The 24,284-nt window shown below is 41.2% G+C and overlaps 1 protein-coding gene across 4 annotated transcripts in view; it reads right to left on the bottom strand.

The window, feature by feature from the left end:
• Positions 1 to 1,859: 1,859 nt before the first annotated feature.
• ppp2r5eb (protein phosphatase 2, regulatory subunit B', epsilon) overlaps positions 1,860 to 24,284 on the bottom strand; it is a 48,493-nt gene continuing 26,068 nt past the window's right edge. For all 4 annotated transcript variants that reach the window (XM_005949333.3, XM_005949334.3, XM_042215085.1 and 1 more), the window contains 12 exons: positions 13,527 to 13,723; positions 11,156 to 11,257; positions 9,659 to 9,751; positions 9,368 to 9,498; positions 7,798 to 7,857; positions 6,053 to 6,161; positions 5,619 to 5,672; positions 5,335 to 5,385; positions 5,093 to 5,212; positions 4,793 to 4,920; positions 3,840 to 3,941; positions 1,860 to 3,523 (listed from right to left, as the gene is read on the bottom strand). In XM_005949333.3, the coding sequence (XP_005949395.1) occupies positions 3,424 to 3,523; positions 3,840 to 3,941; positions 4,793 to 4,920; positions 5,093 to 5,212; positions 5,335 to 5,385; positions 5,619 to 5,672; positions 6,053 to 6,161; positions 7,798 to 7,857; positions 9,368 to 9,498; positions 9,659 to 9,751; positions 11,156 to 11,257; positions 13,527 to 13,723 (1,247 nt within the window). In that variant the 3' untranslated portion in view covers positions 1,860 to 3,423. The remainder of the gene's footprint in view (positions 3,524 to 3,839; positions 3,942 to 4,792; positions 4,921 to 5,092; positions 5,213 to 5,334; positions 5,386 to 5,618; positions 5,673 to 6,052; positions 6,162 to 7,797; positions 7,858 to 9,367; positions 9,499 to 9,658; positions 9,752 to 11,155; positions 11,258 to 13,526; positions 13,724 to 24,284) is intronic.

Below are 24,284 nucleotides of genomic sequence, written 5' to 3'. Positions count from 1 at the left end.
GTTAAAGTGTTTTAAAGCGCAACCTCTTAGATGCTGTGAATGTCTACTAAAACTTTCTCTTTCAGATTTGTTTAATGTTTCAAATGCCTGAACTCTCTTAGGTAAATATTCTTTCAATTTCTTTTAAAGTACCCTTCAGAAATAGTTCAATCTTCTTGAAGGGCATTCAAACATCTTTTTTGGATGTTGGCTGCCTTTTGTTCTGTTCTCTGTCAGGATGATCCCACACTGCTTTAAAGATGATGTCCGAGCTGTGGGGAGACCCACCTTGAGTGTTCATTGTGTATCTATGTGGCTTTTCTTTCTATCCAGGTATGATTTATTGCATTAGGTGTGTTTGGGATCATTGTCATGCTAAAAACTGAAGCCCATTAGAAACTTTCCTGATGGTACTGCATCACTTTATGTTCATAATTTCATCAGGTTTGGTAAGATCTCCAATACCACTGACTGAAACGTAGACATAAACCACAATAGAGCCTCCACAGGTTGTAGACATTCACTACTGTACATCTCTCCCCTGTATATACTGTGATGACTTGACTTAAAAATGTCAAATTTGATCTCATCACAACATAATAATGTTGCCACTGATTTTCATTGCAGTTCCTTCTGTCATTTGGCATACCTCAGCTCTTTCTCCCTGCGACAGTCACCCTTCAATTCCGCTGAGGATTCGATAAACGGTAGATGATCAACTGAAGGGCCAGAAGAATCTCTCAGGTCCCGTGTCCGGTCTTTTGGATGTTTTGCTGTTTCTTAAGTACATGACTTTCAGGTACCGCTCATCTGCTGTAGATCATTTCAGCAAAAAGCTCTTTAGAATTATTGTGTTGGTGCAAAAATACTATTTTATGGGACTTTTGTTTTGTTTTGTTTTAATCCAGCTAAAGAAATGTGAACACATGATATAGTTTTGCAACAGGCTGCAAAGTGTCTACATACAAAAAGTAAAATTGGATCTCGGTTCTCACTCACACACATTCACACACACACACACACACCCTGTGAACCCAGTGAAATAAAGCAATTCAGCATCTGGGCTTTATCACAAAACAGGTTTAATTTAATATCTCTTTATTTTTTAAAATAATTAAACATTTGTATTTCTCCAACCCTTTTTTATCTTTTTTTTTTTCAGCTTTTAAATCATATTACATCTGGGCCATTCTAAAGCACACATTAATTCTGCAAGGGAGGAGGGGGTGAGGTTCACTGTCAAAGACTCCCAACAGGGCAAAAGTGGTCTGCTCAGTGCCTTCCCTCTACACTCGCCTCCCTCCCCCCTCTGACCCTCTCCTGCCTACCTGCCCTCACCCCTCCCTGCTTTCCTTCCTCCACCCTCCCTCCCCAACTAAAAAAAAAAAAACCAACAAAAAAAACACAAAGAGAAAATTATATATTATATAATATATATTAATATATATATATATATATATATAAATATATAATATATAAATATATATATATAAATATATATATATATATATATATATATATTCAAATGGTCAAAAGAAACTTCATCAAAATATTCAAAATGAGATAAAAACCAAGAGAAGCGGGAGGAGTGAGACAGAAAGAAAAAAGAAACAGACTAAAAGAAGGGGAAACACTATCATAAATACCAGGAAGTTGTTCCATAATACCTCTTTATATACTGGATACTCCTCTCCACAGTTTCCTAAGCAAAAAACATAGGCTAAATTACTACAAGATACAAGATTATCAGTGTACTGCATTCAATAACAATTTACAGGGTTGTCTTTTTTTGTCACTGTTGCTGTAATACTGTGAAGTCAACGCGGCGCCCCCCCAGTGGGCTTAGAGGGACGAGGCGAGAGGGGCGGGAGGTGATGCGAGGCGCTCGTCTTTTCACACGAGGTGTACTTTTCTTTTTTGGCGCTCCTTTGAGGACCCGTTATCATGTGTGTGTGTTGTGTGTCTGTCGTTAGCTGTGAGTCCCCCGTTATGGCCAGACAGTACCAGTGCCAGACTGATACCAGCGATACCTGGTATGGCAGGAGGGACGGGGTCAAAAACAGAGAAGGAACGTAATCAGCTAATGGAAGGTAGCCTTTTTTTTTTTGGAGAGGGGGAAATGAATAGGAGTGTGTTTACATGCAGATGGTTCTGGATTCAAATTGTTTCTGGTTTGTATGTGTTAATCTCTTTCTGTTATAACATCGGGCAACCAGCCACATTGCCAGGGAAGTTAATAAAATGAGATGCTGAATAACTATAAAAGACTCAAAAGAGACACTCGTCTCACGGGACAGGTGAAACAAAAGCACCAGGAGAAAGTTTGCACAAAGCCCCCATCACCATTTCAGTTATTGCTGTGTGGAACATTTATGACTGCACACGGTTAAAGTTTGTTTTGAGCCTTTTTGTTGTTGTTGTTTTTAACATCATCTGTATTGGCACTACCACCAGAGGGCGCCAAAGTAAAGGGGGGAAAAAAGAACCCTACACTTACTGCTCAATTTTCAGCATTTCAAATCCCAAGTTTGACAGTTTTAGTCAGGATTTATGTAGTTATGTACTCTCCTGATTTGCATGGACACACATGTAAACACATTTAAAGAGTCAGTGGTGTGTTTGTGTGCACTGTGAAAGGCCCTGTTGTCCGATTAATGTGTGTTTGTTTGTTCGATTCATTGCCTGTTTTAAACAGGAAGCAGAATTTGCAGACAGGTTGGTGAGGCCAGGGAGATTAGGGGTGTCCTTTGGATGGAATGGGGCGACTGTGATTGGTTCACTTGGGGCCTGGTAAGACCGAGAGGGAACAGAAAGATGGAGGCAACAAGAGGAAAAGCAAAGAGGAGAACCAAGAAAATAAAAATGACATATGGGACTACACTGAAGAAGACTGGGGTGAAGAGTTAAAATCAATCTAACCTCTCTTTTTTTTGTTTTTTTTTAATATTTTCCAAGGGTTCATTCCATGTCCTACAGTCCAAAAAGTTTTTTTTCTTGTTTAAATTCCCCTCCCACACAAGTGATTTTCTCATTTTCTATTTTTTTCTTCCTTTTTTATTATTATTATTACTGTTTTGTTTTTCCATTTGCAATAATATCAGTTTAAGGGAGAAAAAAAGAAAAAAAAACAATTATTTACAGTGCTGTTGAAATAATGAAAACAGACGTAATGAATCTACTGTAAAGTAAGTCGCACAAACACAGGAGGAAAAAAAAAAAAGCATAAGAAAAAAAAGAAAGAAAGAAAATTAAGAAACCAGCGAGCGCTCTGTGTCGATCCAGAGACGACAGCCTGTATCAGGAGCTCTGGGCAGACATGGCTAATGTCGAGGGCAGGAGAGTCGGGATCAGGGCAGAGGAGGAGCGGGGAGTCGGACGGGGAGAGGAGGAGGAGAGGAGCAGTAGGACAGGGGAGGGACAGAGGGGAGCGCGGCGCTGTCTTTGTTAAGTTGGGATGATTCCGTCGCTCCTAAGGCCCCGCTTCAGCTCCAGGTCCTCCAGCTTCTTCCACAGCTCCTCCCGTTCCTTCTCCTTCTTCTTCTCACTGGAACACAAAAACACATAAGCATTAAGCACAAAAAAAGCATTAGCTCCAAGTGAAAAAAATAAAGAAATGTTTTTATTGAATCAGTCACTCTAAACGGAAGTCTGGTGCTCTAACTCAAAGTATTTATCAGTGTGGCTTTTCTTTAACCAACATCTAATATTGATCCTGAGACTGACACAGTGGGGTGATAGTAGCACTGTGTGTGTTCCTGTAATGTGTTAAGCAGCTCCCTGGAGGCATCACAAACTATCACATTATTCATGAGTCCCCATCACCCCTGCTGCTGCTGCTGATGATGTGAGCAGCTTCTTACCGCTGGCGGTCCGACTTGTAAGTGGCTGTGAGTTCATCAAATAAGGTACTGTTCATCTCCATGAAGGCCTTCAGTACGTTGTATACCAGCGCCACGATTGCCCTGAGAGGGGAAAAGCACAGACAGAGTAAGACAACTTACAGCGGCACATTTTTATTGCTCCTTCAGACTTCTGTGGTAGCAGACACAGAGCTTCCAGCCTTCATTTTTGGATAAATTATGGAGACATCCAGCGATGTGTGCCCAACTGATTCGCAAACTAACAAACATTTTTTTCCATTTGAGATCAAAATCAAGCCCATTTGTAGATTTTTCCAAACATTCCACATTTATTCTTAAAAACAGGAACATGCTGTTCCTATTAGCACTGGAGTATAACCCTCTTTAAGATCCATATGTGCCCCATGCACCCCACAACAGGCACAGCCAGCTGGCATGTTTCGATGACTGCTTGTGTCTACAAACGTATCTGAATAATATCAACACTTGGCAATAAATTCGGAATAAAACAACCAAAAAACAGGTACACGATAATGAAATATTTTTCAGTAATTTATATTTTCACCCCTGGCCAGCTAAAGTCTAATTTGCTGAAAATCAGGAATAAATAAACGTGCATGCATGTTTTCCTGTGTTAGAGCCCTGACTTTGCCTTAGGAGAGGAATCCTGAGGTGACTAGTAACTTAAATGATCATATGCAGTTTCAACAATCTACTTGTGATCTTCAAATTAACACTAATTCCCAATTGATATCAGTTTTTTAAGCTATATTTAGCTGTTCGGAATTCAGATTTTTCTCAAGAATGTGGACCATTGTAATGCAATTCTGCTGGGGTACAGAGGGTTGTATGTGTGACTCTATTCAGGTCTTGAAGTATACATTTCCTAATGAACATCAGTAGAAAGTGAAAACATTAAGCCTCATCTATTGCACAGAAGTCATGCTACTCACGGGTTCCAGTGCTCTTTGGAGATCCTGTAGAGGCTGGCAAACATGATGGGCAGGATGACGCTGGAGTTCTCCTCAATCAAACTCATGATGTACTCGTTGTTCCAGTAGTAAAGAGCTCGCTCTGCAACCTGGGACAAGACGGACGCACACTAACTGAGCCATGTCTTCATGCCACCAATAACCACTCGTCACTCTTTAATAACCAATAACTGTTTAAGCACAAATGTCCCCCGTGATACAAATTAGGCCACCCCCACCCCACAGGAAACGTAGGCATTGTCACAATGAGTCATCGCTGACCTGGAAATGTGGGCTGGAGACACATCTGGAGATCTGTTTGAAAAGCGGCTCCTGGATCTTGACGAACTGTGTGGGTTCGATGACGTCCAGAATCTCCTCCAGCTCCCCTAGAAACATCACCTGCAGTGCCGTGGAAGAGGGACAATATCAACAACACACAAGATGATGTTTAAAACACACAGTTTTGTTGTTGTTGTTGTTGTTTTGGGGGGTTTTTGCATTTAGCAACAAATGAGCCTCACCTCTTTTTGACTGCAGGTTTTTGGCCAGAACTTCAGTAAGCCTCTGATGACCTGAGAGAAGATGCCACAGTTCATACAGTTGGCTCCTTTTCCCACCCCCCACCCCCCCTTTTTTTTCTTAAATACAAGTATTTGAGTTGAAATAATAATAACAGTAATGTAATTCTTTACATTTCTGACTCTGTCGTTGATGTGAAACACTTTCATGACAAACTGGGAGGGGGAATGAAAAATGAATGTCACACAAAGGTGACTGATAGGAGGAGTTGTGCATAGATACTTACTGGTTCTGTTAATGTTGGGTCTTTCTCTAGGAATTGTACAATGCAATACGCCAACTGTGAGGAGAAGAATCCGGAGGTTAAAACTAACATCACATTAAGCCTCGAGCAAGGCTTACAACAGCAGCTCAGACGTACAAACACAGCAGTGAAAGAGCTTTCAAATGATTTTACTTTTTAAACCACTGTGTTTCTGCTGATTTTCACGGCTGCTGTCAACTATAATATTATTACACATTTAGATTCCTTCCGTGTATAAAAACACACAAACATACACATAAGCTATAGCACGAAAGCACACCTTAAAAAGCAAACAGGATACTTTTCGAGGTTCCAAGTTCTGTTTGTGAATAAACTACGCCTGGGATTCCACCAAATCTAAAGGTGGCAGGCAGATATTAGCTTTTACCCACATACTCTATACACACTATTGTTACCTGTGCATGGAAGAGGGACAGACTCCTGACAGTGTGGAGGGGAATCAACACTTTGACCAGAAACTGTTTATGCTCTGCTTTCAGTGGCAGAGCAAAACCATTGATTATACTGGAAGAGAGAAGGAGGAGACAAAGAGGAAAATGTGAATATAAATTAAACAAGAACACATAAAAGAACTTTATTGTGACCCTATGAAAGCAAGTGGAAGATCAATGAGCTGCAGACCAAAAGAACACTGTTTATACGGGTGATGTGGCCTGGGGAAGAAACACAGACCTGATGATCCTCACAAAAATCGCAACAATCCTGTTTGTTTTACATTGTGTTGTATCAGATTCATGCTTGTTTAAGCGACAGTGCTCCGTGCCTATGCTGTGTGCCAGACAAATGTCAGAGATGTTATTGAATGTATGTGCCAGCAAGCTCTCCAAGGAGAAGCCCGTCTCATTCCCATAGTTGGAGTGTTTCTTCTGGAGTTGGTTTGACTTCATCTAATGTTGGTTGATTGGTTTGTCACGCTCGTCCAGGCTCTCCCTGACAATCAGTTGAAGCTTTGATAGTCAACAACAAAAATGCATGACTGTCAGAGGTCGGACTGCGGATCACGTTCCATGAAACACATCGTGTAATTTGTTATCTGCCGACCTTAACGTCATATACATATCAGTGTTTTCCGCGGGTTAACCCTCTGTTTGTGGCACAAACACACAAGCATGCATTCCTAACTGAGCTACTAAATAATACTTTTATTTTTTACGTTCTTTGCAATTATTTCAATTGGCTCTATTTTGAATGAGTCTCATTGCAGTCCAAAGCTACTGTCTCAGACTGCAGGTGGTGAATGCACCCCTGAAGTCCTTGTTGTTATGCAACCTCGACAACCTTGGCAAAAGGTCACATGAGCCAGTTCTCCAACTTTTTGCAGTTTCTAGTTAGAATGGCCCTCAGCTCACAGTGGAGCTCCAGAGGAGAACAGAGACTGCTGTTGCTAGCTGCAGTCCAATCAGTGTGACCACAGGATGAGATCTTCTCCGAAGAAGCGGCTGAACGATGTGGAAAAATGGTACAAAAGCAAACTCAAAAGAGCTGACGCTAGAGATTGCCTCTCCCAACTTTCCTCTTATTTAAGTTCAAAGTCTGATTACAAAATGTTTTAAAAATGGTCAGAGTGGGCACCCAAATGTTAAGTAATGTCTGTGTAAAACACTGCAGGTTCCAGAGCACTGAAGACGTTCCAAGGAGGTTATCTGGATACGTTTCTGGATATTAAAATATTTTTATTAACAAATAAAGTATTACAGAAAAATGCCCTTTTCTCTGTCTGACCTCAAACAACTCGAATCACAAAGTCAATGTACTTTCTATCTTGTTTCACTGCTTAAAAAGACTGAGATGAGAAATAAATGAATCCTCCTTTCAGCTTAACAAAGTCAAACCGTGCTCCTGGAATTCACTCTGCTCTGTTAAAATCCTGTTTTTATGGAACCTAATCATTCAGCGTTTTAGTTCCATGTCTTTAGCCTCCTTGGGTATCTTAAAAAAAACTAACTCCAGCTTGCCTGATTAAATTAAAGATGTTAAAAAAAAAAATCCTCATTGTTACATCTACAAAACCACAGCAAGATAGCAGAGTTGAGTTGAGTTCTGCTGTCGCTCTCAGGTCTCAGTCACTCAGGCTAAAAGCATCAGCAATAACAGAGCAGAATGTAAATGTGTGTCTGAGGCTCAGAGGCCCCCCACATACCTCCCCAGGATCTCCAGCAACTCAGCCACCCCGTTGAAGTGCTCCGTCTCATAAACAAAACTGCAGACAGACAGAGAGGGAGGCAGACCGAGGAGGAGATGAGAGAAGGCACACGATGAAAAGACAGAAGCACTAAAACTCTCAAAGAATGGCAAAAAACAGGTAATTTGTAAATTAACACAAATAATGACAAAACACACACACACACAAAGAGGAGTTCCAGGTTTGAACCAACAGCCACAGATATTTCTAACATCCTTCTCATCCTTTGGCTGTACAAATAATCAGAACAGAAGCAGAAGAGTCTCCGTAAACTCTCAGTGTAAGCTTGTTTGCAGTAAGCGCATACTTTATTCATTTACACATTCAGCAGACACACAGTGCCATGATCACTTATTCTGGGGTGGGTTTCTCCACGTTTGAGTCCCATATTCTCTTTATTGTGGCCTTTACAAACTTCTGAGGAACACTGACACAAATGTAATTATATTAAAGGAAAAACCGTCATCGGCTTTCAACAGTGTCATTGTGCCTGGGTACTGACTCTATAGATGGCAGGGATAAACTTCGTTCTTCTGAAACATATTTTGTAATTTGGATTTTGGATGATTGTGAGAAAGAACAGAAAAAGAGTGAAAAAGAAGGTGTAGAAGAATAAAGTGAAGAGGAACATCAAAGGGAAGGTGAAGGGAAGGTGAGGAGGAAGAAAAACAAGATGAAAAAAGGTGATGAAAGTGAAGAATGAGGTGAAAAACAAGGAAGAAGGTCAAGAATTATTATAAGACGAAAAAGGGGAAGGAGATGATGATGAAGAGGACATAAACTTCCACGTGATGTCACCAACAGGAGAAATCAGGTTGGGACACTAATCAGAGTTGTCATTTTTCACATGCATCACACAGCAGGAGACAGTCCACTTTAGCTGCGTTTCCACTAATAGAAATGTTTGGTTTATGGAGGAAATGTGACCCACTCATATGACTTCACTGAACAATTAGCTGCTCTATTCTTGCATACGATCCAATCAGAAGTTTGGTGCAGGGTGCAGGACTCAGCCTGCTTAACAACATTTGTGCTTTCTGGCATTTGTTGGTGATGTCTACGAAAACTCGGGGCTGCTGTGCATGTGTGCAAAGGGCGTAGGACATTGGTCCATATTTCCCACAGGTGTTCAGCTGACAAGACCATAGCTTACAGCTCACATCATTTTCACTTGAACAGCACCGTCATCCAGGAGAACAGGGTACACATCATAAGATGAAGGAGATCGCTCAGAACAAGTCTGTATTGATTTTCAGTGACCTTTTCCTATAAGGTGAGAAGTGGAGCAAAGCTCTGCCAGCAAATATTCTCTACTGAATAAGAGAGCCATCTGATCCCCTCACGGCAGACATCAAGAATTCAGCTCTTTGCTTTTATTTGTGAGCCTTGTCTATTCGAATTTTTAGCTCCACTCTGTTGACTGGCAACTTTCTACCGTGGCTTCCTTTTTATCGTGAAAAAAATTCCACTCACATACAAACACAAGCTTTTTCCAGCCCAGACATCTGAAGAATTCATGTTTACTCACCGTAGAAAAATATTATTGATCTGTTTTCGTATAAAAGCCCTCAGCCCCAGGAATTTGCCGTAGATTCTATGCAAGACTGTCTTCAGATAGTCTCTCTCCCGAGGGTCCTCGCTGTCAAACAACTCCAAGAGCTGGACACAAGGTGAGGGGGGAGAAAAGTCAATTTTAGGGAGTAAGGCAGAAAAAAGCAACGTGCCTTAAAAGCAAAGAAAGATACGAAAACGCTAAACTGACAGTAAAGAAGATGATGAAGTAGAAAAGCAGAATTCTGAAGGTGACGCAACAACTCACCTGTAGGACAAACTTCTGGTCTATGTACTTTTTGGCAATGCTGGGCTGGAATTCCTGACTCTCCAAGAACCGAATGAAGAACTCGTATACCAACTGGAGAAAGAAACACGGTTGATAAAGAATTCATGTTAACCTCCGACGCAAACAAAACTTTGTTTCACATGATAACAGGTGGAAAAGAATAGAAAAGTCCAAAGGCTCATCGCTTCTTCTCAGATATGAGTGCATTGAATTAAGCCCATAAATACTCAAACAGAACTGGATTAAAGGGAGAAACGGCTCAAAAGTCACAAAAAGCAGAGTAATCTGGGATGAGCAAGGTAGAGAAAAAAAAAGTCCATTTAAGTTAAATGGAGTTTAAATGTATATTCTGGGAAATATCATCATCCATTTTTCCATATAAGAATGAAATAACCACTCTCACAACCATCATAAGACTAGAAGCATGGGGGCACTGCTAGCCTGCTTAGGGCAGGGATAGCTCAGTAGGTAGAGTGGTGGCCCCATGATCGGAACGTCGGGGGTTCGATTCCCCTGAACAGCTACCCTGAGGTACCCCTGAGCAAGGTACCGTCCCTACACACTGCTCCCCGGGCGCCCAATGGCTGCCCACTGCTTCACTGAGTGAATGGGTTAAATGCAGAGAGCGATTTTCCCCATGGGGACCAATAAAGTACACTTTCTTTCTTCTGTTTGAGATTCAGCAACAGGCCTGCAAACACCTCTAAAGCTCACTAATTAGAGTGATACAGCTCTTTCATGTATTATGTATTCAAACACAACAGTACAATTTGGTCTTGCTCTTGTAGGCAGCCACATATTAAACACCCTTCTCCACATGTGGACTTTCCAGGGCACACCTCCACCCCTCTACCTGCTGCCAACTTTCACATCAAATCACATCATTATCTGCAAAGCTACGGTCCACAAAGACTTTCTGCAGGCCTGCTGCCTTAATGCCATCCTCACCTGATCCTAGCCAGTTCCTTCCATTTTATGATTTCCTATCTCAGGATAGTCCAACCTTCTCTACTTCCAGCTTTTCAGCACACTCTCTTCACTTCTCCATCACCTTAACTTGTGGTACAACCTTCCCAGCTTAGCGCCTCCTCGTGTTGCCACATTTCTTATTAAACACTGCATCGTTTGCTCATCCCTGTATTCCCTCCTTTTAGATTCCTAAACTTTCTCCTTACATCTCAAGACTCCTTGACACCCTTCCTCCAACTAGATCAAACACCTGTATCATAATAACTGCCTCCTTTGGTTGGCCATCTTTCCCATAACTCTCCAGTACTACTTTGCTCTTAACTTCCTCCTGAACTCTACCCACCACTGCTCTTGCTTCAGCCTGTTCTAAGGAGCTTTACCTGGCAACTCACTAATAACTGCACAGAAATGTGGGTATATAGACAAACTTAGCAGACGTTAGTAAAGAAATTACACCAAAGTACCCCTAAAGGGTTGTCATTGTACACACACACACACACACTTTACCTGTAAGTGTGGCCAGGAGGCCTCAAGTGTGGGCTCATCCTCTTCAGGGTCAAACTCGTTACTGTCACTGGGCGGAAGGGTCCGGAATATGTTGTGAGACACCTGGAACAAGAAAGCGGGAACTTCAATCCAGTGACTGGAAATTGGGGTTCTGACCCAGCATATAGATGATAACTGCTGTTTACATGAGGGATGCTTCAATGCAGGGAACTGTTCCCTCGTGTCTAAAGTCTAAATCTTATGTACACGTAAACATTTTAACTGACACTAGGTGTCAGTTTAAACAACTTTCCAAAACCACATTTCAATTCATGCCTTAATATTTGAGCCTCTGCTTCAGTACTTCAGTTTTTCTTCGAACACTTTCTTCGAGTGGATTGACAGGGTTAAAATTTAACAAAACATTTTTTGGGGAATTATTACACACAACCATGGACATCCTTGTCAACTATTCTGATGCATTTCTCCATTGAACAATCTTCAAACATTGCATCTTTAACCAGACCAGCATGCTTTAAATCTGGCAAGAAGTCAGAAGTCTCACAATCCTCACTGCAGCATCTACATGTATATATGTCTACACTTCAGCTTTAGAGTACTTAATTATGTGTTCATAGTCTACTAGGTAACAAAAACTACCATGAAGCAGTACATTTAGCCACATACAAAGCAAACCTAACAGTTTAGTTTAAACCACATCAGTCCAGATGTGTGTGACAGGTGATACATTAGATTCACTAAGAATAATACAATGAATTACAATGCTGTCCACATGTATGTCTCTTCTTAATGAGACCGACTTTGTTAACTCTTATCAAAGAGTTGTCATCAGGCAGAAACCTCTGAAAATAATATTGTGCTGTGTCAGTTTTTCTAAATGTCCATTAGACCAGTATGTTTTCTGTCTCAGCACAGGACTGCTTCTTTTACAGTACCTGCATGTACTGCAGCAGACCTTCAGTTATGACTGTCCTCAACGGCCTGAAGATATACTCTGTGGAAGGCTCCAAGTAATTAAACATAATAACAACTTGGTGCACTAGGTTAAAAAAAATATTAGCTTTGAGTACTTCAGGGCCTCTGTTCATTGTGGGGTCTGTGTTCATTAGCTGAACATACGTAGCTGCCAACATGCACACCAGCTCCTGTTCTGCTCTTATTTTCCTCCTGTGTATCTGCTCATCTCCTATGTGTCTGTACACAGAGCACTCAAAAATCACTGCTATGCCCCTGCTGAGCTAGGAAAAGAGGGAAGCAACATTTCAACCACACAGGATTAGTTATTTATTCTTTAGTAGTAGACTTTACATACTAAACCCAAAAAATGGACGTCCCGTGGGGCTGGATAGGGTCTGTGGCTGCTGCCAAATCAAAGAACAGAACTAAAAGTGAACTAACATAGCTCATAAATTTGACTGACCTACAAGAGAGAAAACGAAAAACAACTACAACTACTCCTTCCCTGAGAAAAGAACACAGCAACACCCACTCGCCTGCTCTAGTGAGTCTAACTAAAGAATCCAAGCATCAGACTGAAGCTGAATCAGTTTCCTCCCACTGAATAATGACAAGTAACAAATTTAAACAGAACATTTTCACTATGTCCACTCACACCTTTACACCATCAGTGCTGAGGGCTGCAGGGGGCCGACATTTTCCAGCCGTGAGACAAAACATGACTGCACAAAAAGACGACTGGGAAAAGTGAAATCTAATTATTACAAAGAAGCTTTTCTTTAAGAAGTAAGCTTTGACCCAAAGGAGGCACACTATGCAAACATGTCTGTCAGTACTCATTTTCAGCACCATTGGCTTTACACACCAACACTACCTACAAGGGCCACACAGCACTGCCCCATCAATGACTCGAAATTTCAAGGTGCATGCTACCTTAATGTTTCACATGTGTCAAAAGACAGTAAAATTCTTTAGATATGGGGATGACACGCTAAGACAGGAAACATCTCCAGACCCCACTGACAAAAACAGACATTTTTACCTCATTAAATGTAATAAAATTTACAGTTTTTAGTACCTGCTCCAAAGAGGTTACAATTTTGGTAGCACTCTGAAAAAAACGATAGATTGTAAAGTTTTGAATGAATGGCGAACAGTCCATTAAAATTTAGATTCCATCCACAAGGTGCTCAAGGTCAGCTTAATGATATATTGGTCAAAAATTGACAAAAGGGCTTTGTGCAGACAAACCAACACCCATCACTGCAAACTTTCCTCCATCTTTGAGATGAAGATGGTATAAAGTTGTGAGTGGACATGGCGAAAACAAAAAAAAAACTGAACTTCAGTGTTCTGTACAGACAGAGTGCAAATCTACTGTTTACGCAGAATGGGCAGATTCATTCTTTCTTACCATTTTCACAACCTCGGGGTAGGCCTGTTCTGTCAGGTAGCCCCGGCTTACGGTCACGTAGTCCACCAGCTCGTTGAGCGTGGAGCGCTTGTACTCCTTCATCTTGAGGTCTGACAGCGTGTCCATGAAGTCAAAGACAGTACAGCACTGCTGCAGCTTCTTCAGGAACAGCTCCGGCTGCTCCGCCGCCGGCACGTCTAGACAGGCAAAAGCAAACACAGGGGAAAGAGAAAGATGATGACAAAGGTTAGATAAATTGGTAAAGACACATATCTGGAGCGAGCAGATGCTTCTGACTCCCGCAGCTACCAGAAAGCTGTAATAGCAAACACCACATGGTCAAAGACGAGAGTAAAAACAGGGATTTGAGCAGACCTGGTGGGACAGAGGCCTGACGCACAAATAACCACATTAATATTTATTGATTTATTTTTTCATTACCATTTTATGAGAAAAGCAATTAATGGTCATGGTCAGGATTCTACCCTTTGAAACTAAAAACCTGCTTTCTCCATGAATTTACAAACTAAACAATTAGCACAGCAAGTTGTTGGTAATGAAAACCATTTTTAGCCACATTGAGATCAAGTTATACTTTCTTTACTTCTTAGTCAATTGTCTACAGGCAGATTGGGTTAAAGACACATCCAATACCATGTAGTAGTTAAACTGTTACTGATCTGCCCTCATCTCGTGCTGATTTTGTCGCTTCCTGAATCACCTGTTTTAATATTTGGAGCGAAAGCAGAGCATCTCTGTTTGGTGTAAACACAAGATGAAGTAGGTGGGTAGTTACAGCCACAAAGAAGAAAATGTGTGACTTTGCCTAGAAGAAGAAATCGGAGTTTCCGAGCTCTCCAATAGATGTTCACGGAGGACTGTTCAAAAGAAACGAAGGATGCTACCAGTGCATGCCTCAGTTGTAAAAGTGTGCTTCTTGCTCTGCAACAGCTTTTAACTTATTCATCTTCCCTGCAGACCCCTGTCTGCACAGGCAGGATGAGTGTGACAGCCTCATTATCCAGCAGCGAGTGTTTCTGATGGGAGAGGCAACGCTGTCACGAATTGTATGGATGTGCAGGCAGAAGAAGGCGGCAGGTGTCTTTATTCTGATCCCACTGTGACAGACACGACAAGAAGGTCGCACAGAGTTCAGACCCGCGGGGGAGATGAGCAACAATCTTCCCAGATCGCCACAACTCAAGACCCGGTGCTCTCAACCCGGCAGGACTGGGCCATTATTATGTAAGAGATAAGCTGCTGCTCTGAAGACAGCACACTGCTACTACTGTGCATGTGTGCGCTCCACAATTACACTTCAAAGCGCTTGGCTGCATTTTGAATTCTATTGCTACTGACGATGAGTCACAATATACATGTAAATGAGCGAGAAAGTTCGGGAGTACCGGTGAAATGACTTTTTCACCTCACCATAACATGCAGGTTTTGTGACAGTGAGTAGTGATTCATTATTTTACCCCTGAAATACTTCATTTTTCCTTTTCATTTTTCAAACCAAATAATAGACTGAAAGAAGGAAATATGCCTATTTTATAGAAAGAAATGCAAAAATTTTTTTGCATATTTGTTGATTTCACTGAGCTCTCTCACTTAAGCAGGCCCTTTCCAGTAGTAGAAATAGTGAAAAGCACTGATAAGCGACATACAGATACACAAACTGTTACATCAAGTCTAGTTTTAACTACAAATCATTATGAAAACAAAGAGAAATTCAATGCGATGCCTTCCTTTAACGTGCTTCCTGTCAGTCTGTGGCAGCTCCAGTTTAGCCTAAACTAAGATGACTTTAGTCAACAAAATCCAAATCCAATTCAGCTTTGTAAAAACTCTGACAAGAGGGGAACTAATTAAAGTTCAAGGACACATGATGTGTGAAGCGTCTATACATCGGTGTTGCTGTTATGAAGAAGCAATCACTGTGAGGCTGAATAGTGCATAAACTGTTTGTATGGCAGAGAAGCAGAATCATATTAACGTATGACCAGAATACTTCAGCTGTGCTGTAAGCATCCTGTGCAGCAAACCTCAACATCCTGTTAGAAATAAAAAGGGTTTAAAATGTCTTCTACTTTACTTCCTTTAAATAATATTAACTTGGGAAATTAGAAAATGATCTGCGGCTGAAGAAACATAATTAAACTTCTGTATAAATGGATGATTTGGTTCATTCTTCCTTTTTTGTCAGCTCATTACAATGAATGGCTAAAATCCTCGTCCTGAAGCTCTGACCGTTTAAAGAGAAAGTGCAGTTTCCTGTCCTGGGGAAAAAAAGTCCTCTGCAGATTTCCTTGAGCGCATTTAAAGTGATTATGCTGAATGTGTTTTGATCCAAATGCCACTAGTTACTCACGACCTGCTGGCCTCCCGCTTTAGCTCAGCTCATTGAGGATGCATCCAACCGGGCCAGTCACAATCAAACCCAAACCCTGGCTGACTGGCAGCAGTCCTAATCCCTGCTCCACTAACTTCCACAATAAACGTTCATTTATCAGAGAGAATGCACAGCAAACTGATTTTAGCTGAATTCTTCACGTTTGGTTGAGACGTTACAACACACGCAAAAATATTCTTATCCTGCCAAGTTTACTCAGCGCTCCAAATAGCCCACAAATTGTGCTGCAGTCTTATTGTACACATAAGAGGGATTCATTCTTTTCTGCTCAAATTAAACAATCTGCTTGATAAAGAACATCAGAAATTAAGACAACTAGAAGATTCATTTGCACTACTTTATTGCGTTGCTGACCCCAGGGATGACCTGGTTTTGTGGTGTTTCAGCATCCATTTCTGTTCACTGCTTTAGCTTAATGGCCTGCAACACAACCCTTATTTGCTCACTCTTATCACTCATCAGTGTTGGATTCAGCAGTAGCAGACGGCAAACCCAAATAAACCAGCACACACAGTAACACAGTAAACAACTTTCCTGGTCTCTCTAGGTGAAGAACGAAAGATTTTTTGGGCTAAAATAATGGTGTGTCCTCCGTGTTCTATCCCTGCATGTTCCTCTCCACATCTAAACCTGTTCCTTTAGATGAGAAGAAAAAAGGGCAGGTAAAGATTGTCCTACGTCATGTCTGTGTGTATGTAGTCTTCTCTTTGAACACATAACTGCAAAACAGGAGAGTAATATGGCATCAAAGTGGTCCCTCTTCTTCCACGTCATGTGTTGCATGTGAAACACCCTTCATGTGCATGCCTATGCATCGTGAAATATGAACTGTGGGCTGGAAAAACGTGCATGCATCTTTATCAAGAAGGTTTCATCTGTCACATTGTTGTGTAATATGCATATGGGTGACAAGGCTGTATACAGAGGACAATGTTCAAGAAAGTGCTATACAGTGTATAGTGAGGGCAGAGGGCAGTGTGCAATACAAGAATAAATATGCTGATCGGGCAAAACATGCCTGATACTGTTTTGGTGCCTCTCTTAATACCAAAACAGCCCTGTCCTCTGAAGATGCACCTTGGTATCTAGCACGATCTAGCCAGATGTTAGTAACAGTGCTGTAAGACGGTAGCGTCTGAGAAATCTGGAGGCCAAGTCAACACTTCAGAATTGTTGTGCTCCTCAATCCATTGCTGAACCATTTGTGCTTTGTGGCAGAATGCATTATCCTGCTAAAAGAGGTTTTCCATGAAACGGTGTACATGGTCTGCAACAACACTTAGGGAGGTTGTATGTGTCAAAGTAACATCCACATGTGAGGTAGGACCCAGGGTTTCCCAGCAGAACACTTCTGCCGGCTTGCCTTCTTCCCATAATCCATCCTGACTCCAAGTGTTCCCCAGGTAAGCAACACATAGTCACCTGACCAGCCATGTGATGTAGAAGAAATTCTGATTCATCAGACCAGGCCAGTTCTCACATGCCCATCAGTGCTTTTTATAATTTCTGCTGCCATCACCTTTTATGGTGGTGGACAGCATGGGCACCCTGACTGCTCTGCACCTATGCAGCCTCATACACCACTGTGATGCACTTTGTGTTCTCACGCCTTTCTATCAGACCTTTTTGGCTCCCCACATGCATCAATGAGCTTTGGTTGCCCATGAACCTGTTGCTGGTTCACCACCGTACCTTCCTTGGACCACTTTTGACGGATACTGACCGCTGCAGAACGGGAACACCCCAGAAGAGCTGCTATTTTGGAGATGCTCTGACTGAGTCGCTTAGCCATCGTAATTAGGCCCTTGTCAAATTCGCTCAAATCCTTACACTTACCCATTTTTCTTGCTTCTAACACATCAACTTTGAGGACTGAATGTTCACTCGGTCCGTGATATATCCCACCCACTAACAGGTGCCATGATGAAGAGATAACCATTGTTATTCACTTCACCTGTCAGTGCTCATAATGTTATACGTGATGGGTGTATATCTGAGGTTCATCACCCCAGTGGCATCAGAAGAGAGCTCTTTCTTAGCCTCTGTATTTTATGTTTGGCTGTGTATGCGCATGTAGTCCAATTTGTTGCACACCACAGCAAAAAAACAAAAACAAAAAAAATGTTCTTGCTTGCTTTGTGTGTACTCCTGCACTCTTTGGTGTGTATGTGTGAGTCCTTCCTCTCAGTACAGCAGTGTACAGTATGCTGTACATCATTACTGTAATTACCCGCTTCACAATTCGGGGTCGGATTGTGTTGGAGAGCCCGGGGCCTCGGAATCCTGCAACTCTGCTTCTGTTGAAGCATGTGAACAGCCTTAAAGGAAGCTATTAATAGACAGATAATCACAAAGGACAGAGTAATCCCTCCACACAGACAAAGCGAGGGGGCATAGCTAAACGGCTTGGAGCTAGCTGAGAGACTACCAGGGTGAATGAGGGGAGAGAAGCAGAGAGAGCTAGAGACACACTGTGCATAAAAATGTGTGCAACTGTACTTAAAAGTATGTGAGAGAATGCGCACGCACGTGTGTGTGGCCTAGGATAACCCAGAAACCACCCTGATATTGCGCGCACACATATAATCTCAGTTAGGCCCAGAAATCAGCACAAAGAGCAGCCTGTGGTGCAGCTGTATATGAAACCTCTGAAAGGGGTCCCAGAGAAGGTTATTCTCTGTGTGTATGTACATCAGAGTGGATATCAACAAGTAATCTTCTGTAAAAACAGCCTAAATGATGGAGGGGAAAAAAGAAAAGAAGAAGAAGAAGCAGCAACAAACCAACCGTATTCCATCAGCATTTTCTAGTAAGATAAAACTTCAAATCTTCACAAAGAGTTGAAGGTGAGGTCTACTAAATACTTGTTCGGTCAAACTAACAGTCCAAAATCAGAGTTTATGTTTAGCACTGATGATCAAATTAAATAAGTGTACAATGTGGAGCTCCCTGAATGCAAAATAACTATGTTTATGGTTCCACATTTTTCATGCCATGCTCCCCTCTCCTGTCTGCCTCCTCACAGCCTATTATCTGTAATTCAACCACAGCAGCAGCTAACAAATATTGTCATTATCCATTGTAGTCACTGGGTCTTCAAAATGCCAGAAAAGGCTTTTAAAAAGTCCTGTGCGAGTCGGCAGTGCATAAGGTGGCATATTCAAATTCCCTGCACTGTCAAAAGGCCAAAAATATTCAGCTTAGTAAAATAGAAAAAAATTTAAATGTTCATATTTAACAACTGAAACTGGGGGACTTTTGGCTTCCTGGCCTCATTAAAAAGAAACATATACATCCCTCAAAATTTTCTCTTGTAATTTCCTTTCAGTAATAATCAAATTATTTATTTCTCAGCTACTGTCTGCTTTTTTTTTTTTTTTCCTGTAAAACATTACGGTGTTAATTTGAATATGGGAATAAAAATGCGTTCAGAATATTGTAAAATAATGTCATTGTGAGAGCAGAGTAGTGGGACAAATGCAGGAGACTGTCTATTCATAGCCATTAAAAGGTTACACTCCACTGCAGACTGCCACGTTGTAGCTAATGCTTCCTATTAAAAATGATCAAAATCATCATGAAGGATAACACCACATTATCTAGTTAAACATTCAAACATATACCAGCTTCAGTCAGACCCTTCCAAGTTAACCTGTCTCTTTAAAATCACATCTCTGTGTCGATGCAGAGGGCGGAAAGTGATTTTAATGCAAAGCCGCAAAGCAAAAGGACGAAAGGATAGAAAAACAATTACTTGCCCACACACAATCTAATTGTATGATTAACCACAATAGCCCCATTCAAACAGCCAAACCCACTCACCTTCATGGGCTGCATAACCCTACTACCAATGTTTGCAACTGTAAGCATAACTGATGAAGTTGATCTCATTTCAGAGTGTATATAGTTTCATATATACAACTACCCATATCACAAAGGGCTTTTTACTTCTACCATGCCTCTTTATCCCCAAATCCATTTAGCTGGTACAAATGTGCTCTGTTTTTTCTTTAATCCCCCAGCCACTCTGGACAGTCGATGAAACTCATGAGCGTTTAGCGGTTGCTGATCCACACCGTCAGTCTCTTTGAGCAACAGCAAGCCATGATTTGTAGGATTGGAATGACAATATGACTGCAGCAGAGGCTAGTGTGGCTAGTAAAACGTAGGCTGCAAAAGAAAATAGTTGGAAGGAATACGCCTGCATGTATTCTGTTTTTTCTTATATATCTAGACTGGCTATGTCTGGTAGCTTCAATACCTTTATGATGTTTAGGTCAAGAACAGCTTGGTTTACATTTGTGGTTAAGACTTGCAAATCGAGAAAACTTTGGGGGCACTTTTAGAAATTAATACTGGCTATCAAATATAAGTCAAAACAGTTGGTGCCCATGGATTAGCCAAACTTATTTCAAGCTTTGTAGGTGGGAAGTACACTGACCAGCATACAGGGACCAGGAAAAAAAAAAAAAAGGAAACCCTAATGCACAAACACACAGCTTCTCTGCAAGTCTAACACAGACGAAGAACGTGATCTATTAGATGCATGCAATACAATGTTAAATACAACATTACATGACCGTCCCTGTTACACCATCTAAAAAGGCGCTGTAAGAAGTAATCGTCCATAATGAAATCCTGACAAACAGAAATCAATAGAGATTGATATGCTAAGATTTTATTTCTCTAATTCAACCATTTATTCCATCTGAGTGAAAAATCCTCATACTAAGTGCTGCCAAAGCTTCTAACCAACTTCATTATCACTTCATTATTCAGCCTCAGTCTAAATGACAAAATAATAAACTCTCTCAGATTATCAGCAAAGGCAAAAACAAGCACTGCACCCGAAGTCATTTGTGTTGTCAGCTTCCAGATTACTTAAGTAGCCTGAGAGGTGTTTATTAGTTAAATAAACTGTAAGATTTATAGCAGGGTGAACATATTTGCTGCACTCCTTTCTGTTCCCATTTGACTCACAACTTCACGCAGACATCATTAGACAAACAGACCTTCAGCCGCAATAAGAATATTAGACAGAGGTTTTGAACCCTCCACAATACAGATGTGAACTTCATAATCCAATGTTTCAGGGGTATCAGTCTGGAGTAACACTGTCATATTCAATTGTCCAAATGAATCTTTCTGACTCAAAGATCTAATGTCGTGTTTTAGAGCAATTTCTTTAGAAACCTCACAGACTTTAACTCTGTGTCCTTGAAAGACCATCAAGCATGATGGTAGACACTAGGTCACAGAACTAGAAAAGCTTCACAACTTCTTGCAAAGCAAACTGCTCTCATATCAACGAAACTATTCTGAGATACTTTATGAGCGCGGCTCTGGCCTGCGGAAACACTGATGCACCACTCTGGCTTCAGCCTCACCCTGATTTTCTCCTCCTCCTCCCTGCCCTCTTAGTTCTGTTCCGTTTCTCAGCTTTGGAAGAGACTCTCATCTGGGCTCCCTGGCAGAGGAAGAGAGAAGTCGGTGCTGCTTAATTAATGGTGGAAAAAAACTTAACTCACAGCACGAGAGAGCAGTTGGATGTCTCGCTGCAGGAAATCCTATAAGTCAGGCTAATTACATAACAGCATGAACCTATTGAATGAAGGGTCAGAATCCAGCAGCTTACATTTGTAATTGTCTATTTTTAAAAAAAGCTTGTAAAATCTGTTGTTTAATAAGCTTATCATTCAGCCATTTAGCAGAAATTCTGAAACGCATGCTCTAATGAGTTGGCAAAAATAGTGACTCTGCAGTGGAAGCAAGCAGGGCACAAAAAGTGTTTGTTTTTTTTCTCCATCTACCAAAGCATGGCATGCCTTTCACATTACAACAGCATCTCATCATTAAATTTAGGGTGGTGGGTGAATGAAACAGGGGAATTTTAGCATTTAGCAAAGGTGATTTCAAAAGCAAACAGTCATTTCCTCATTAATAACATGAATGAACCGAGATATTAAGACTAACAAGGGAAAATATAATATTTGTGCCCACAGCTAATCATGTGAGTGATGACGTCTGTCCTTGGAACAAGTGAAGTTGAGCTGAAGCAGTCAACTGTTTCCGTGTGGCCTGCGGGTGAACTCCGCATGTTGACGGGGTATAAATACAAAGTGGGGCACGGCTACTGGGATAAATATACACAGAAAACTAAGGCTTTAAGACAGCGGCAGGTTTGGAAACAAAGAACAAGACTGAATCGAAGCCTTTGGTGAAGAAATCCTTTGGAACAAGAATAAAAATAAATACAAACAAAAACACAATAAAAATGTGTGGGGAAAATTATCTCACCCCCTCACTCTGATATGAATGAAAATGTAATATCGATTTTAGCACAATTTAGCGCGCCAATAAAATTTGAGGAGACTATTGAAATGCTAAGTGTCTCAATACTATCCTTCACCATCTTTTAGATTATACTATCGTCTGTGCAGTACAGGAGAGACTTTAGTGGAAGTACAAATCTAGGAGGGGAATCATAGAAAAGTATCAGGTGACCAGGCGGCACACTCTTTAAGAAGAGTACACACACACACAGACACACACAGTGTAAATGGGAAAGTCCCTCATCTCTAAAAGCAGTCAATGTGTGTGACCGGGTGAACAGGCTTGAGTTACAGCAGGAGAGAGAGAGAGTAAGAGTGAGAGCAAGCACAAGCGGCCGCAGCACATGGGCATAGTACGAAGGTTAATTTGCAGAATTAGTCCTGTGAAAGAGAGAGAGCGCTCTATGTACACACACACTTTGTCTTCTGCCAACGCAAACAACAGTCATAAAGGTATAAACAGTCAGGACTGCAGATAAGGAGTAAAGGCAGACATACCCTCTGTTGGAGGGATGCTTTGGGTGTGGCCTTTGCACTTCTTGCTTCTGATTGTGGCTTTCAATTAATGTTATTTACGCTGATAAAAAGGTGTTGATTCTTTATGGAGAGAGATTCGCCTCAAAAGGGTTGCAAATGTGTGCAATGGGATTCACAAGCATTAGCTAAGATTTACAACTGTGTACAATGGTCTGTGTGTAACTTTGGAGGAGTCACACGTGCATGCTTCAATCCACACACAAATACAAAGCAATCTGACCACGTGTGACTCCACAAAAGTTACACACAAATCATTGCACAGAGTTGTAAGTCGTAGTTTGAGCTTGGGAATCATATTGTTCACATTTGCAACCGTTTTCAGGCAAATTTCTCTCCATAATTTTTCAGCCCCATCCCCTTTTAGCAATTGAGAACAAATAGCCAGTGAGAGAGGAGAAAACAGGGATTAACTATGCCTCATCAGCAGCTCTACAAAAAAATGACACTTTTCACTTTGTCATCTCCAAAAAGAGGACAACTAAGTGGATAAAGTGCTCAAATACTAAGCTTTTAACATTGTCAAGCCTGTATTGTTTTGCAAAATTCTCTCTTCGCAAACAAAAATAGAAGAAACTGCTAGTTTAAGGGGACCTTTTATGTTCATTTTCAGATCTATAATTTTACTCTTGCACTCTGCTAAAGTAGCTTTGATGATTCATGCTGAGCCATGCTGACTTGATAGCATCATGAAGATGCTGCAAATTTGTCAGCTACAAATCCATGACGCAGTTTTCTACAGTTCTAGGGGATGAGGGCACTGTAGTCACAAATGGATGGACATGGTCAGCAACAATACTCAGATAGGCTGTGTCTAAATGATGCTCAAACGGTACTAAGAAGCTCAAACTGTGCCAAGAAAAAATCCACCCACACCATTACAACACCACCAGCAGTCTGCGCTGGGATGGATGGATCCACGCTTTCATGTTGTTTATACCAAATTCTAACCTTACCACCTGACTGCTACCCACTAATAGTAGTGCCAGTTACCCCAAGGCAATGTCAAATCTGGCTTCAAACTTCAGCAAACAAAATATTTATACAACTGTTTAAATTCAAAAAGGAACTGTGTGTTTTCAGTCTCCCCTTTCCCAGCATTCACTGCTGTCAATACAGGGCCCATGAGCCAAAGAGGTTAAACATTACATAAAGGATTAACGTGAGATGAGATGATAAATGCTCACTGTCATAACATCTGTTCGGTTTTGGTCTTCAAACCAGGACAGACGTGACCCAGCAACATCAGCTGTCAATCCCAACCTCAACAGGAAGCTGATTCACCACCAGCTAACAGATGATCACGATGCTGGGCTGAAATGAACGCAACTCAAGTTAAATGGCCACTGTAACCATGGCAACCAAATCAAACAAAGGCTGAAATGGTTCAAAGTGCTGCTGCTTAAAGCAATTACACTTTCAATGCAGAACTGAAATGTTCCTTAGTTTCACCTGTATAGAATGGCAAATGGGCAGTCT

Source organism: Haplochromis burtoni, unplaced genomic scaffold (assembly GCF_018398535.1).
Source record: "Haplochromis burtoni strain Fernald_Lab_line unplaced genomic scaffold, NCSU_Asbu1 Contig_655, whole genome shotgun sequence".
Taxonomy (NCBI): domain Eukaryota; kingdom Metazoa; phylum Chordata; class Actinopteri; order Cichliformes; family Cichlidae; genus Haplochromis; species Haplochromis burtoni.
This window is presented reverse-complemented; position numbering and strand designations above follow the sequence as displayed.